The sequence below is a fragment of the Talaromyces marneffei genome, chromosome 5 (assembly GCF_009556855.1).
Source record: "Talaromyces marneffei chromosome 5, complete sequence".
Lineage (NCBI taxonomy): Eukaryota > Fungi > Ascomycota > Eurotiomycetes > Eurotiales > Trichocomaceae > Talaromyces > Talaromyces marneffei.
Window position 1 is genome coordinate 2,113,472 of NC_072352.1, and position 13,331 is coordinate 2,126,802.

The 13,331-nt window shown below is 48.4% G+C and overlaps 5 protein-coding genes across 5 annotated transcripts; 3 read left to right on the forward strand and 2 right to left on the reverse strand.

Moving 5' to 3' along the window:
• Positions 1 to 238: 238 nt before the first annotated feature.
• On the reverse strand, positions 239 to 1,886 carry EYB26_007086 (uncharacterized protein; the record flags this gene model as incomplete). The annotated part of the gene is made up of 3 exons (XM_054266358.1): positions 239 to 1,606; positions 1,674 to 1,805; positions 1,866 to 1,886. The coding sequence occupies 3 exons, from the start codon at positions 1,884 to 1,886 to the stop codon at positions 239 to 241; spliced, it is 1,521 nt and encodes a 506-aa protein (XP_054122333.1).
• Positions 1,887 to 2,393: 507 nt separating this feature from the next.
• Positions 2,394 to 4,627, reverse strand: EYB26_007087 (uncharacterized protein; the record flags this gene model as incomplete). The annotated part of the gene is made up of 3 exons (XM_054266359.1): positions 2,394 to 2,570; positions 2,624 to 4,362; positions 4,420 to 4,627. 3 exons carry the CDS (start codon positions 4,625 to 4,627, stop codon positions 2,394 to 2,396), a joined length of 2,124 nt encoding a protein of 707 aa, XP_054122334.1.
• Positions 4,628 to 5,176: 549 nt separating this feature from the next.
• On the forward strand, positions 5,177 to 6,068 carry EYB26_007088 (uncharacterized protein; the record flags this gene model as incomplete). The annotated part of the gene is made up of 5 exons (XM_054266360.1): positions 5,177 to 5,246; positions 5,308 to 5,327; positions 5,390 to 5,416; positions 5,471 to 5,662; positions 5,721 to 6,068. 5 exons carry the CDS (start codon positions 5,177 to 5,179, stop codon positions 6,066 to 6,068), a joined length of 657 nt encoding a protein of 218 aa, XP_054122335.1.
• An 804-nt stretch (positions 6,069 to 6,872) lies between these two features.
• EYB26_007089 (uncharacterized protein) lies at positions 6,873 to 8,927 on the forward strand (the record flags this gene model as incomplete). Its single annotated transcript, XM_054266361.1, has 3 exons — positions 6,873 to 6,989; positions 7,054 to 8,820; positions 8,880 to 8,927. 3 exons carry the CDS (start codon positions 6,873 to 6,875, stop codon positions 8,925 to 8,927), a joined length of 1,932 nt encoding a protein of 643 aa, XP_054122336.1.
• Positions 8,928 to 9,465: 538 nt separating this feature from the next.
• EYB26_007090 (uncharacterized protein) lies at positions 9,466 to 12,933 on the forward strand (the record flags this gene model as incomplete). The annotated part of the gene is made up of 1 exon (XM_054266362.1): positions 9,466 to 12,933. One exon carries the CDS (start codon positions 9,466 to 9,468, stop codon positions 12,931 to 12,933), a length of 3,468 nt encoding a protein of 1,155 aa, XP_054122337.1.
• Positions 12,934 to 13,331: the final 398 nt, after the last annotated feature.

Below are 13,331 nucleotides of genomic sequence, written 5' to 3' on the forward strand. Positions count from 1 at the left end.
CCAGCAAGCACATGCTCAAAATCATTTCAATTGCTCCTTTAAGCCTCTACAGGCTCATGGTGGGTGGAAATCTTTCATCAGTCACCGAGGTCCAAGAAGCAGTTGATCTACAGCTTGAGGGTTCATGACTGCTGGGAAGAACTGCCACACCCCTAGTTTTGCAGGAGAGATTTATTACTGATATTTTGAGTTAACGCTGTATTTCACAAAATTACATGGGTATCTACTAAATCTTCGTTTATACCACGGTCTCCCTCGGCTTTGTCTCAATAACATCCAGGAAACCACCCACAAGATGCAAGCTACCAGTCACCAAAGTTTTGACAGGTGTTCCATCATAGCTCTTCTTCGAAAGATCACGCACAAAGTCAACTGCTTCCTCAATCGTAGAAAAGACCAAAGGCGCAGCCTTTGGGTCAATTTCCTTCCATGACTCGGCGAGCGTGTGCTGAACGCTCAGCTTCTCGACTTCAGACGCATTGGCATTGACGCTGACAAGATCAGGTCTGTAACCCGCATTTTTGTATGTGACATTCGTACAGAATATAGCGTGAGTAAAGGGCTGTGCAGAACCAAGAACTTCGGCTAGAGTCTGATGTAGCGCTCGTGCTAGCGCTACACTGTCTCGTGTCTGTTGGTTGAAGATGAGGACTCGTGGTCGTTGACTCTCGGAATCATCGACTAATTTCGATGCGAACCATTCTCCGGCGACGCGAATACTTTCGAGCGTGTGTCCGCCGTCGATGTACCAAGAGACAGTCTTCTCTTGGTGGGTCTCACAACGACCGCCCAGCCTGGTTTTCTCTAATCCAGTCCGGAATTTCTCCGGTAGCGGTGAGCTGAATATATCAGCAGGAATATCCTGTTCGCCACGCTGCCTCAAAAATTCAGCAGCGACCCCGACAGCTATATTCGCATTCGTATATTGAAAATCACCGTCCAACCCCAACTTCAACGAGCTACCCTTTTTCAATTCCGGCTGGCCCTGAGCGACAGTAAGCTCCGTCTTCTTCTCCTCCGCTCTTTTCCGCAAAACCTCCAACGCAGTCTCAGGTTGAGGCCCCGTAAAAGCCCTTGCCCCTGTCTTAATTATACCCCCCTTATGCCACGCAATCTCCTCAATCGTAGATCCCAACATAGCCACATGATCAATCCCCAAACTGGTTATCCCCGACACAACCGGTTGATCAATGATATTCGTCGAATCATATTCACCACCAATCCCACACTCAATAACAGCCGCATCAACACCCTCACTCAAATAAGCATGTAGCGCCATGAGCGTCAAGTATCGGAAATAAACGGGTTTCGTCTCTGGACTTGAAGGGTTTTGATGGCCCGCGGCTTTTGCGGATTGCTCTAGACGATCCCAGACTTCGAAGAAGTATCTGGCGAATTGAGCCTCTGTCAACGGCTCGTCGTTTATTTTTATTCGTTCGCGCGCAAATCGTAAGTGTGGGGATGTGTACAGGCCGACTTTATGGACTGTTGCTTGGTCGGTGCCGCCAATGTACTGGTTAAGAATGGAGGAGATGAATGCTGATGTTGAGCCTTTGCCTTTTGTGCCTGCGATATGTATGAGGTTTAGACGGTTGAAGTCGGATGGCTATGTCACATCACAGTTGTTAGCATATTAACACACACAGTCCAATTGGTAGCTGGGACAGACGTGCCTCATAGCCAATCTTCCGACACCACTCAATCATTTCCGGGATGGCATATCGGTTCTTAGCTCCACCTGACTGTCTGAACGCATTGACGATCGCAAAGTTTGACTGTAAAGTATTCAGCGACGAGATAGCTTCCTGCAAGTGAGGGCTGTGTTAGTCGCGAACATATCCATCTAGGTGAACGATACGACTCACGTCATATGTTCGCCCCGCCATTGTGAATGGCTTAAAAGAAATTGAGCGCAATTGCCGAGATACGGTTGAAGAGTTTTGAAATCTCCAGATTCGTTGCCAGGCGAGCATTCGGAGATATTAAGGGAGAATAGAAGGCGGGGTATATAATGGCTTTGTATCGGTGTCAGTTAAGGTTGTGCATGAAGAGGTAATTTTTTCTGGGATGAGCTCCGGAGTTCGGTCAACGGCTCGCTCGCCGATGAACATCCCGATACCGATAAGGCTGAATGCCGAGTCTATATAATTCTCTCCATTTGATAGTCATGAATCATGGATTTATTATGTTAGCTCTGTAACTGCGCTATTACAATAATCACCCGTAAAACAAATGGTATGAGTCTAAAAATACGTAACACCCTGATAGCAGGCAGAAGTGAATATGTAACTACAAGACATAGAAGTCACACGACACAAAGAAGAAAAGAAAACTGCGTCGCGGTAAAGTTGTATGCTTCAAGAAGAAGACACACGGCCAAAGAAGAAGGAAGTCTACTCAAGCCTCTTTTTGCCTTCCTCCAAATACCCCAAGCGGGCATTGCTGAAACCACGTTGGTGTCGCTTATTGACCAAGAAACGGCCGATGAGCTGGTCAGAGCGGGCATGGTTGAGAGCATCTTGGTAGCCTTCTGAAGCTGCACTTGGTGTATTGAGCTTGGGCCAATTGACCTGTGATTTGTTAGATGCTTGAAACTGAGACGGAACATTAGTTTAAAACTTACATAGAGCATTCCATGGCTATATATAAAGTGTGATGCCCATGCACCAATGATCATCCAGACGAGTGTGAATATCCTTAATGGCCATACGGCAGCATCAGGCAGGCGGCGGGTGAACATGGCAACCAGCACCATAAACACACTTGCTGCCAGGAGATAAGGAATAGACTGAATAATGACAGGCCGGCGATCGATAAAGAGCAACAGACTACCCAACGCCGAATCTTGCGGCAGATAAGTGCCTAGGAACAGGTCGAATCCGTCTTGTCGAGGACCGTCCATGAAATTATTGCGAATGTAACGGGTGACTGAATTTGAGAGATCTTGCAACATTCCAGCGCGCGTGCGTTGTCCTGTGCGTGTAAAATCAGTCTTCAAGGCCCCGGTGCCAGAATAGGCTTTTGAAACAACATCAGCATTATCAGCCCAGATATTGCGGAATATGTTCTCAAACTCGGGGTCATCGCTTGCCGACTCCCCTGGTCGTAGAACGCCAGCGTCCATCAATTGACGGCTTATCGTCCAGCGACCTAGCATACTCTGTACAACGTTCGTACGATCGAGGCAATCCATGCAATTGGTTCGTACAACACTACTCTGCTGAGTACGAACTTCTAAGCGCCCATTGGCATCACCAGGACTCTCAATGCCTCGGAAGTATTCACCGCGCATGAGCCCGTCTGTAAGCCGATCTAAAAGAAGTTGTGCCCGGTGCCATTGTAAACCCTTGGTTTCATTGTGGAAATCAAAGTAAATATAATGAATGCGGTCCAGGAGCTCTTTTCTCTGGGCAGATTCCACAGTGCGTATTTTCTCGTCGGTGTGTGGCTGGTCTTGTTCAGACGTCTCCCCTGGTGAGGATACCAGCGTTCGGACCAACTGCTCATATGCCTTCTTGACTCGCTCTTCTCTGCCCTTGTGATTAACCAGATTCACTAAGTAATTCTCACCATAATATTGGATCTGCTGAGCGAAATGCTTTTGTGCAGCCTCAATGGATGTCTCAACACTCCTGACTTGGAGCTTCGGAGTATAACGAAGGTTATTGACTTCGGACCAGAAAACGGGAACGCTTCCTCTCGTCTGAACAAACGCAAAGACCTGCAAGTCACGACCGGGCTGCTCGGATTTCCCGCTGGGTAAACCCTGACCACCAGCGAAGCCGGTCAAACCGCCAGTAGTATCGTTCAGGATCACAATTTGTTCAGTTTCATTGTAGTTGGACACATTTCCATTCTCGTCGATGCCTCGGGAGAAGTAGCGAGTGCCGCCTCGATGTCTTGATCTTCGTGTAATCAAAGCAAAGGTAAAGGAGGTATTCTTGACCCTTGCAGGCGTAATGCGCAGCATTCCGAAAATAACAGGTAAGATATAGGGATCGACGCCAGGTTGCTGATTATATTTTGTTCCGGTCGTATCACTGGAACCAACACGGAAGTCAATAAGGTCGGATTGGATAAAACGATTCCAGAAGAAGCGGTCGTCGGCTCGTTTCCACAACGGGGTGCTCGGGTCACTCTGTGATTGTCGCTGAAAGGTGTTTGTGAGGTCGAGCGAATACGAAAAGTACATTGGCCCTGTTCGGATCAAGTCCTTCAAGAGAGCCAGATAGGTATCTTCATCCTTGTCGTGCAGCGGGCGCTCGCGGAGAGGTAGGAACTCAGTCGCTACAACTTTGTATACCATATGGCCTTGGAGACGGCCCATCGGCTGTGCCTTGGTAATGACAATAATATATTTGTCTGCAAAGAAAGAGAATCAGCGATTACATCATGCGATCGTGGAAAGTCATCTTGTACCTAGTTTCAGCTTGATAATACCGAGTATTCCAGCAATGCTAGAGACTCGCTTTGAGCCAAGGAGAATACCATCGTTCAGACGCAAGTCGCCGTTCGGTCGGTCCACCACCAGAGTCGGAGCATTCGGTGTTGAGGGTGAGGTAAAAGCGTAGTGAGAAGGAGAGGAATGGAGGTTGATATCCTTGAACGGTAGTACTGGGCGCGCCATGATGCACTATAAACAGCGGAGACGAAATCGGCAATAGGGATTAAAATGAGTATCGCCGCATCAATGGACAATGCAGACTTGGCGGAGATTTAGAATAGAATCAAGCGAGTGTCGACAGCTATCTGCTGTAATGGAAGATAAAGAGAGAAATCCAGCCAAATGGACGACAGGTATGTTATGAAGTTACCTAGGCTGTCCCTCTGAGAGTGTCCAGCCCAGGAACTTGGCAGGCAGCTAGGATCATGACTAAGCGACTAGGTTGGTTATATGTGCCACAGTGGCACATGCTAAGTGCAGCCGTGGCTAGTGCATCGTGGAACCTCCATCGTCAGTTCCGTCATCCGCGGGCCACTCCCAGCATATACACCCAGAAACAGACAAGGCCGCCATCAACTCCCTCATTTCAACTAACCTCAACCACGCCTGCACCACACACCCCCTATCCCTCTCGACTACGCAAATAAGATAAGGTTCTCTCATTAGAAGCTGGGGAACTTTCATTCGTTTTATTCTTGAACAAAAAATATCACCCGTCCAGATACCGAAGATATGGCTGCCAGAGCACCAGTTGGAGGTCGCCCCGGCGCGAGGTTCGCCCAGTTCAAGCTTGTCTTGCTCGGTTGGTCTCCCTTTTTTAAAGTCATAATTGAAACTCTTAACTAATTCGAGTCCGTCTTTAGGAGAATCTGCCGTTGGAAAGGTAAAATTAGTTTTCCTCGTTCGGTCGGCGACTATCATATGCTAATCATGACTTCGAAACAGAGTTCACTGGTTCTCCGATTTGTCAAGGTTAGCGTTCCTAATATAATTGCTATGGTATGAGATGGAACTAACAGCTTGTAGGACCAATTCGATGACTACAGAGAATCCACGATCGGCGCAGCCTTCCTAACACAGACAATCTCCTTGGACGAGAACACAACAGTCAAGTTCGAAATCTGGGACACAGCAGGCCAAGAACGATACAAGTCGTTGGCCCCCATGTACTATAGGAATGCAAACTGCGCCGTTGTCGTTTATGATATCACACAATCGGTTTGTTATACCTTGGAGTCCTGTCCTTGCGAACGTCGACTGATCTTATCTCTTTTAGGCATCACTTGATAAGGCGAAATCGTGGGTCAAGGAGCTGCAGCGTCAAGCGAACGAGAATATTATTATCGCTTTAGCCGGAAATAAGTTGGATTTGGTTACCGAGAACCCCGACAAGCGTGCTATCGCGACTGCCGACGCGGAGGCATATGCCAAGGAAGCTGGACTACTTTTCTTCGAGACTTCGGCCAAGACAAACACCAACGTTAAGGAACTGTTTACTGCCATTGCAAAGAAGTTGCCGCTTGATCAAGCCGGACCACGAAACTTGCGAACAAACGCCAGACCTGGTGTCGATCTCCGACCGGAGGCTGCCGGCACCCAGGGAGCCAACGGCTGCAGTTGTTAATTTATCTTTTTTTTGCTCTTCAAACGATCCGGTTCCTTTCTTGAAACATCCTGCGATATGTATGCATAGTACATACCCTATCAAGTTGCTGCGGCTATGCTAGGGCTCTAATTCTGTGGAGCCAAGCAGGCACAATAACCCTACTCCATATCTGGCTTGCCTCAGCTCCCTCTTCTTTCCTCTGGTGCATCTTTCCATCTTAGTGCACACGTAATCGGTTGACTCGCTTGCTTCTCACAGTGAAACTTAGGCCGGTGGAATCTAGGCCGATTATCTTGCTGTTTGACGGGTTGATTCCTTTTCTTGCTGTATTTCACCTTATTTTATGTCTACTGTTCATTTTTTTTCCGAAGGCGTCGTTATACCTATTGTTGGTCAGATTTCTTCTTTTGTCAAGCTACTCGAGCTATTTTCTTATTTCTTATCCCTATTTCATACAATGCTTTCCACGGCATCCTCTTCACTAGATCTGTCGGTCGTTATTGATGGCTCGGACAGTTGTTGTCAGAGCTGCTGTACTTAATTGCGAACTCAATAACATACTATAATTCTGGAAGCAGTTGTTGCTATGAATTATTATGCTCTGTTGAATATGAAAACCGACGTGGTTGTCTAGCTCGGGACAGACAGCCGGTCTGAGGACCCAAGTACCCGCCCGCCAACCAGCCGCAGCCAATCGTAGCCCTCTCGGAGCAGATCGTAAAATGCATCTCTCTTCTCCGTCACTTCGCATTAATTATACCTACCACAACAACTCCCTCCATCTACCACCCACTCAGCCGACATCAGGGAGGGCAGCCCGCCATGCTGCGCTACTCGGTATTGTCAAGTCAGACTCGGCTGCTGTCTGCGAGCAGACAGCGAACCGCGACGCAATTGCTCGCGAATCCCATTGCAAGTAACCGCATCATCACTGGCCAGGTACCAGACCCTCGACTCCATAGAAGCATTCAATGGCACTACTAACACTTCGTCCGTCATATAGAGATACTTTGCAGACCATAAGAATGTCCCACCAACCAGTCCAACACCGGTCTCTCCCGAATCGCAGTCGGTAATCCCTCCGCAGACTGTTAACCCAGTTACGGCGACACCAACTGCGCAGGTCCAAACTTCTCCACCATCATCTATACAACCACCTAAGCCACCAGTGGAAACCCCTAGTAGCAGCCCAATTCCACCCCCGACACCTAAGAAAACAGGACGTTTTCGACGATTCCTCCTCTATCTCATCCTTACATCGGGTATAGCTTACGGTGGTGGTGTTTTCCTGGCGTTGAAGTCGGATAATTTCCACGACTTTTTCACCGAATACGTACCATACGGTGAAGAATCTGTTCTTTACTTTGAGGAACGCGACTTTTACCGTCGTTTCCCCAATGCCACGAGACACAGCAACCGTCTTCCTCCCATTCACAAGGAGCAATCGCAAAGGGTCACTATTCCTAGCAAGAGCGGGCTGTCTTGGAAGGTTTCAGAGGAAGAGTCCGACAGTGCTAGCTTGACTCAGAAAGGACCCCACAACAGCGCTGTTGACGCGTCCAAGGATGCTTCTGCCGTCAAGACCGTCATAAAGGCAAAGGAAGAAAGTGCCGAGAAGAAGGCTCCCGTTAAAAAAGAGGCTGCTCCTCCAGCGCCCAAAGAAGAACCCAGAACCCCTGCCATCGCTACCCCCACCACTCTTGAGTTGATCAAAGTTGAAGGTGCCGATGAACCCGTGGTCCAGGAACTTGTTAGGATATTCAACGATATAATTACCGTGATCGGCGCTGATGAGGGTGCTGCTACCAAATACGCAGCCCCAGTCTCCAGAGTCCGCACGGAGGTGGAAACCATTGGCCAAAAGATCAGCTCTCTGCGTGCTGATGCTGAAAAGGCGGCCAAGGAAGAAGTTGAAAAGGCACATGCACTCTTCGATGAATCCGCCAAGAAGCTCATGCAGCAAATTGAACAGGCTCGTGCCGCGGAAGCCGCTCAATTCCGTGAAGAATTCGAAGCTGAGCGAGAAAAGCTTGTGCGCGCATATCAAGAAAAGATTCAGACAGAGCTTTCAAGGGCACAGGAGCTGGCTGAGCAACGCTTGAAGAACGAGCTTGTGGAGCAAGCAATTGAGTTGAACCGCAAATACTTGAATGACGTTAAGGAGTTGGTCGAGCGGGAACGTGATGGTCGTCTCAGCAAGATCAGCGAGTTGACTGCGAACGTTAACCAGCTTGAGAAACTCACCACTGACTGGAGCGATGTCATTGAAAGCAACCTCAAGACCCAGCAACTCCAGGTCGCTGTTGACGCTGTCCGTTCAGTTCTTGAAGGCGCTACCTCTGCCAAACCTTTCATTCGCGAGCTCGTTGCTGTCAAAGAGCTTGCTGCTGACGACCCAGTCGTGGCCGCCGCCATTGCATCCATCAACCCCACTGCCTATCAGCGCGGTATCCCTACGTCCTCACAGCTCATCGAACGATTCCGTCGTGTTGCCGGCGAAGTCCGAAAGGCCAGCCTCCTTCCCGAAGATGCAGGTATTGCCAGCCACGCCGCCAGCTTCGTTCTGAGCAAAGTCATGTTCAAGCGCGATGCTGTAACCGACGGTGACGATGTTGAGAGTGTACTTGTGCGAACAGAGAACTTGTTAGAGGAAGGAAACCTTGACGCAGCTGCTCGGGAAATGAACACACTCCAGGGCTGGGCCAAGATATTGAGCAAGGATTGGCTTGCGGATGTGCGACGCGTGCTTGAAGTAAAGCAAGCTGTAGAGGTACGTTTACTCTCTTGATACATTTTCGACTGAATGGTATATAGCTAACAGTAGAATAGCTGATGGAGACTGAGGCTCGTCTGCAATGTCTACGAGTCGAGTCTTGATTTGTTTTTTGTTTCTGTGATTAAAAAGTGTAAAACATAACTTTCGCCATATGTAGACCCCAATATGATCTATTTCCTTTGTTTGAACTGGCGTTTCTACTACATAGTTAATAGAACTGCATTTTTCAGATAGGCTCTACATTGTTATCCGCGGATTGATTGTCTGGTAGTTAGATTAAATAAGATGTCAGTATGTCGAATGTTTAGTTTGCACTGTTTGCATTGTCCGGCATCAACTCACATGAAAGTCCGGAGGTGATCCTTGCATGCATCTACAACTGTCGACTATCATTTGATAAAATATTCCTTCTCGCGCATGTACCACAAATAGGATTACATTGTGCAACCTATATCTTTGCGTGGCGAAATCCCCACCCCGTTTCATCACAACTATCCGCGGCGACTTGTTTCCGTCAACTCAAACGCCGACATGGATTGAAGACCCTGCCTGTATCGATATAGTTATACTGAGGTTATTTGAAGTTGAAGAGAAGGACAAGGGCATGCTACGATATACTGTGTATAAAGGATCACACAGATGGCAAGCAGTCCTGGTACAGCGCCAGAATCGGAGGGTACAACGCTTGGCCGCAATTCCATTGATACGAGTCAGCCGAACACCAGGACAAACAGAAACCGGATATCTGGCGGCGGCGGCGGCTTCTTACTTGACTCTGTATATGCTACGAATTCACGACAAGGCAGCTCTACCCAACGATCGCATGCGACGGATAGCGAGAAACGCCGACATGTCGACGATGATATCATAGTTCCGAAGAAGAGGGCGATATCTGACCGGGGAAATCCTCAGTCAAGAAGGTCGCTGAGACAATCTCCTTTGGCTGCGGTGACGAATGTTTCTGCTTCTGAAGTTCATGATTCCAGTCACAACGAATCTGCAGCTTCAAGACATGCCTCTTCTCGCAGCTCATATGCGTCGAATGTTGGATTGGATACAGATCCCGTGCAGATCGTCAACCTTGCACTGAATTTGAGTGAATTGAGGAGGAGGGCTACCAATGCTGGGCGCGTGCCGTCGAGTCCTTTGCCAGGAATTCCTCGGAATCCATCAAACAACCAGGGTTTATTTCCAACTGCCGACAATGCTTCTAGGGGGCTACGCCACTCCAGTTTGTACGCAGACAGTAGATTTTCTCGAAATACTGGCCCTCTAACGCCATCAATACCACAAGGATTGAATAATCATGGGGTTGCTGCAATGCTGCCGATTTCCGACTTACAAGATATGGATATTGCATGTTCTCAAGCAACGTTGGTCAGGATAGAAAAGGCAAAACAACATTTTGAATTATTTTCAAAGTATTTAGAGTTGTTATCTTATCTGCCTCCACTTCAGCATTCACCATACGGTATACAATCTACCGGCAGGGCGTATAATCCTCTTCAATCAATCCGAAACAGGAAAATCCGCATACGAGAGAAGAACTTCAGTGCTACCGATGCAGAAGGATGGCAAGATGTATCGAAAGTTGAAGAATGGCTTGCATCAGTGGAGGCGGCTCACAAGCAGAACAACAACGACCCGTATCAATGCATAACACTTCCGCCTTTCCACGGTGAACATGAAGGAGGCTTGGTGGAACAAGAGAAGTCGTGGCAGGCGACATCTCCGCCGTCAAGCGTGCGAGTAATGAATCGTTCTGGTACTACAAAAATGCAACGGCCGCGGCTAGAATGGGCTATATCACCAGCAGAGTTGTTTGCGGACGCAGTCTGGGTGGAAAGCGGCTCTAACAAGTCCAAGATATATGACAGGGAGGGTGACAAGCTGTATCCCGATTCTTCAAAGCTAAAGTTTGCCGGATCCCGTTCGTTTGTTGAAGCACCAGAACCGGCTCAACAACGTGAAATTATACCAACAGAACAGGCTGTCACTTTACCGAGCTTCATTACTACCAAACGTGAAGCACGGGCTAGGCATGAGCGACATCTATCGAAATTGTCCAATGGACAGACCACACCTCGAGACCATATGGCTGAAGGCGGGTATGCTCCCAGGTGGACACGGTCAAGTAGTTTATCAGACGAATCGAGCAGCGATGACGTGTTTTCTCGAGGCAGAACGCGGCTTTTAAGCAGAAAGGCGAAAATGAAAGCCGAAGCTGCCATGCAAGCTGAGAAATTGCATAGAGTACTCCATGGACATTCAGACTCATCCAATGCGGGACTCAAGCGATCTAAACCTACATCTCACCCATCTTCAGTCAAGGCCGGCGACGTTGACAAAACCCAGATGCTGATTTCACCAGCAGGTAGTTCCATAGGCAAGGAGGAACGCCGCATGTCTCTTGACGAAATGGACAGTACTGCGCCAAACTCACCGGCTCACGGTCCTATATTTCCAAGCATTACCACCAACTTGTCACCACCTTCTAGTCGTTCACCATCGCCTCAGAAGAGGCTTCCACGTATCATGGAGACGTTACATGAGAAAGCAAACTCTCGCCGTCACTTTCATGCAGAAGGAGAAGGGTTTGATGAAAGTCCTTCAGGTGATTCACAACTACGCAAGAGACCAACAATCGATTCAAGTCCTAGGGATAACCTCAGCCCTCGAGCACTTGAGCCCAGTCCTATGCCGGAAACACCTCTCAGTCATGATGACATGCTGCTTGATGACTTTCGACGAAGTGATACCCATGGCTCGTTCAAGCCGTATGGAAGCCACGAGTCGAGGCTCAAGGGTTTCTTGAAAAATAGCCGGATTGCCGAAATTGTGGGAAGTGAGGTGTCTAAAGTCGGAGACATGATCCGCCGTAAAGACGGGAGTGGCCATTCACGACAATCGTCTTACGCATCCAGTATTATTTCTGATCCTCATGATTCAGACGAGGAACGAAGCGAGGGAGAATCAACGCCTAGCAAGCGAACGTCACTACGTAGAGGAAGCACCTTCTCAGATGAGGAGTCCGGTCTACCTTGGCGCAAGTCAAATGGACGGACAAAGACGTTCTTGTCTAACCTGCCTTCAATTGGTCCATCTTTTCGAAACAACAACCAAGATGAGTCTTATTATCAACAATCAGAGAGCAGCCGCGTCAGTGACATACACTTTGTAACGGCACACCCGGATCTTGCGGTATCATCTGTAGACACCACACCCTACAGCGAACGGCGGAACAGCTACGGATTCATACCACCGTCTTCCAGCAGAGATCTCAACTCAAAGCTACACAGACATGATGAAATCACCAACGCCGCCCTCCCTGGAGTCGGGCGCTTAGTCCGACCTCCAGTCACCGGACTCGCAAACGCAGAAGTATCCACAACAACGACCACAAACCACCACCATCGCCCAACCTTAACCACAGGAAGCCACGGTTGGAGCCTATCAGACCGCAGCATCCCAACTTTGAACGACACAACCCTACTCCAAAAACGTGAAGTACTCCGCTGTCAAGCGTTGCTACTCACCTCGGGGGTGAAAGCAAGTGAAATCTTCCAACGATACGAAAAATCTCGCGACCCTTCTATCACTCCACCGCCCCAATTCCTCATCGAATCTCTCGTGGACCCCAAAGCACCCATCCCACACACCCTCCCGCGAATCGACGAATTCAACTACGCAGCCCGCAACCTCCTCGAACGTCTCGAAACGACAAAAACGGGACTCAACAAATCCATGTACCTCTTCTCCAAATCCACGCTTTTACCGCTAGAAAAAGAAATCGACACCCTCGAAGACTTCATCAACAATCATCTTACGCCGAGGGTACGTGCCGCAGCCCTCGAGGCGGAATCGCTGAGTACCCAGCTCAATACTACGAGTACACTGGAAATCAAACAGCTCAGCGAGACTTTGGACAAGGGACTACGGAAACGCAATCGTCGACTAAGATCTATTCGGCGAATTGGTTTCTCGTTGCTAGAGTGGACGCTTGTGGGTGTGATGTGGTGGCTCTGGTTGATTGTGATGGTGTTCAAAGTGATTAGGGGTGTTGGGAAGGGCGTTGTTAAGGGCGTGAGGTGGATACTGTGGTTGTAACTTTCCCTCTCTTATCCCCATTCTCTTCTCTTCTTTTTCGCTTCTTCGGATGTTTGGTTATCGATGATATATTTTTAATTTTTGTGATATACATTTAATACCCCTTAGCTCGTTGGGCGTGTGTTGATATTATATGTCTACAGCACCCAAGCCTGTACTATACCCATCAATTTGATCTTTAGCATTGGCTATCCTACTTTCCATCACCGTACATAATTTGAGAAAGGAACTGAGGTATATTGATTCCTAATCCATAGAATCTAAACTTCCAATAGACTTGTCAAAGCAATTATCATGCTTAATTAGGTAGGTACATGCAGTTCAATTGGATACGGGGACCTCCCCCCAAAGCCTTTTTGCCCCGAAGAACAGTCACCAATGAAAAGAAAGGATTCCAC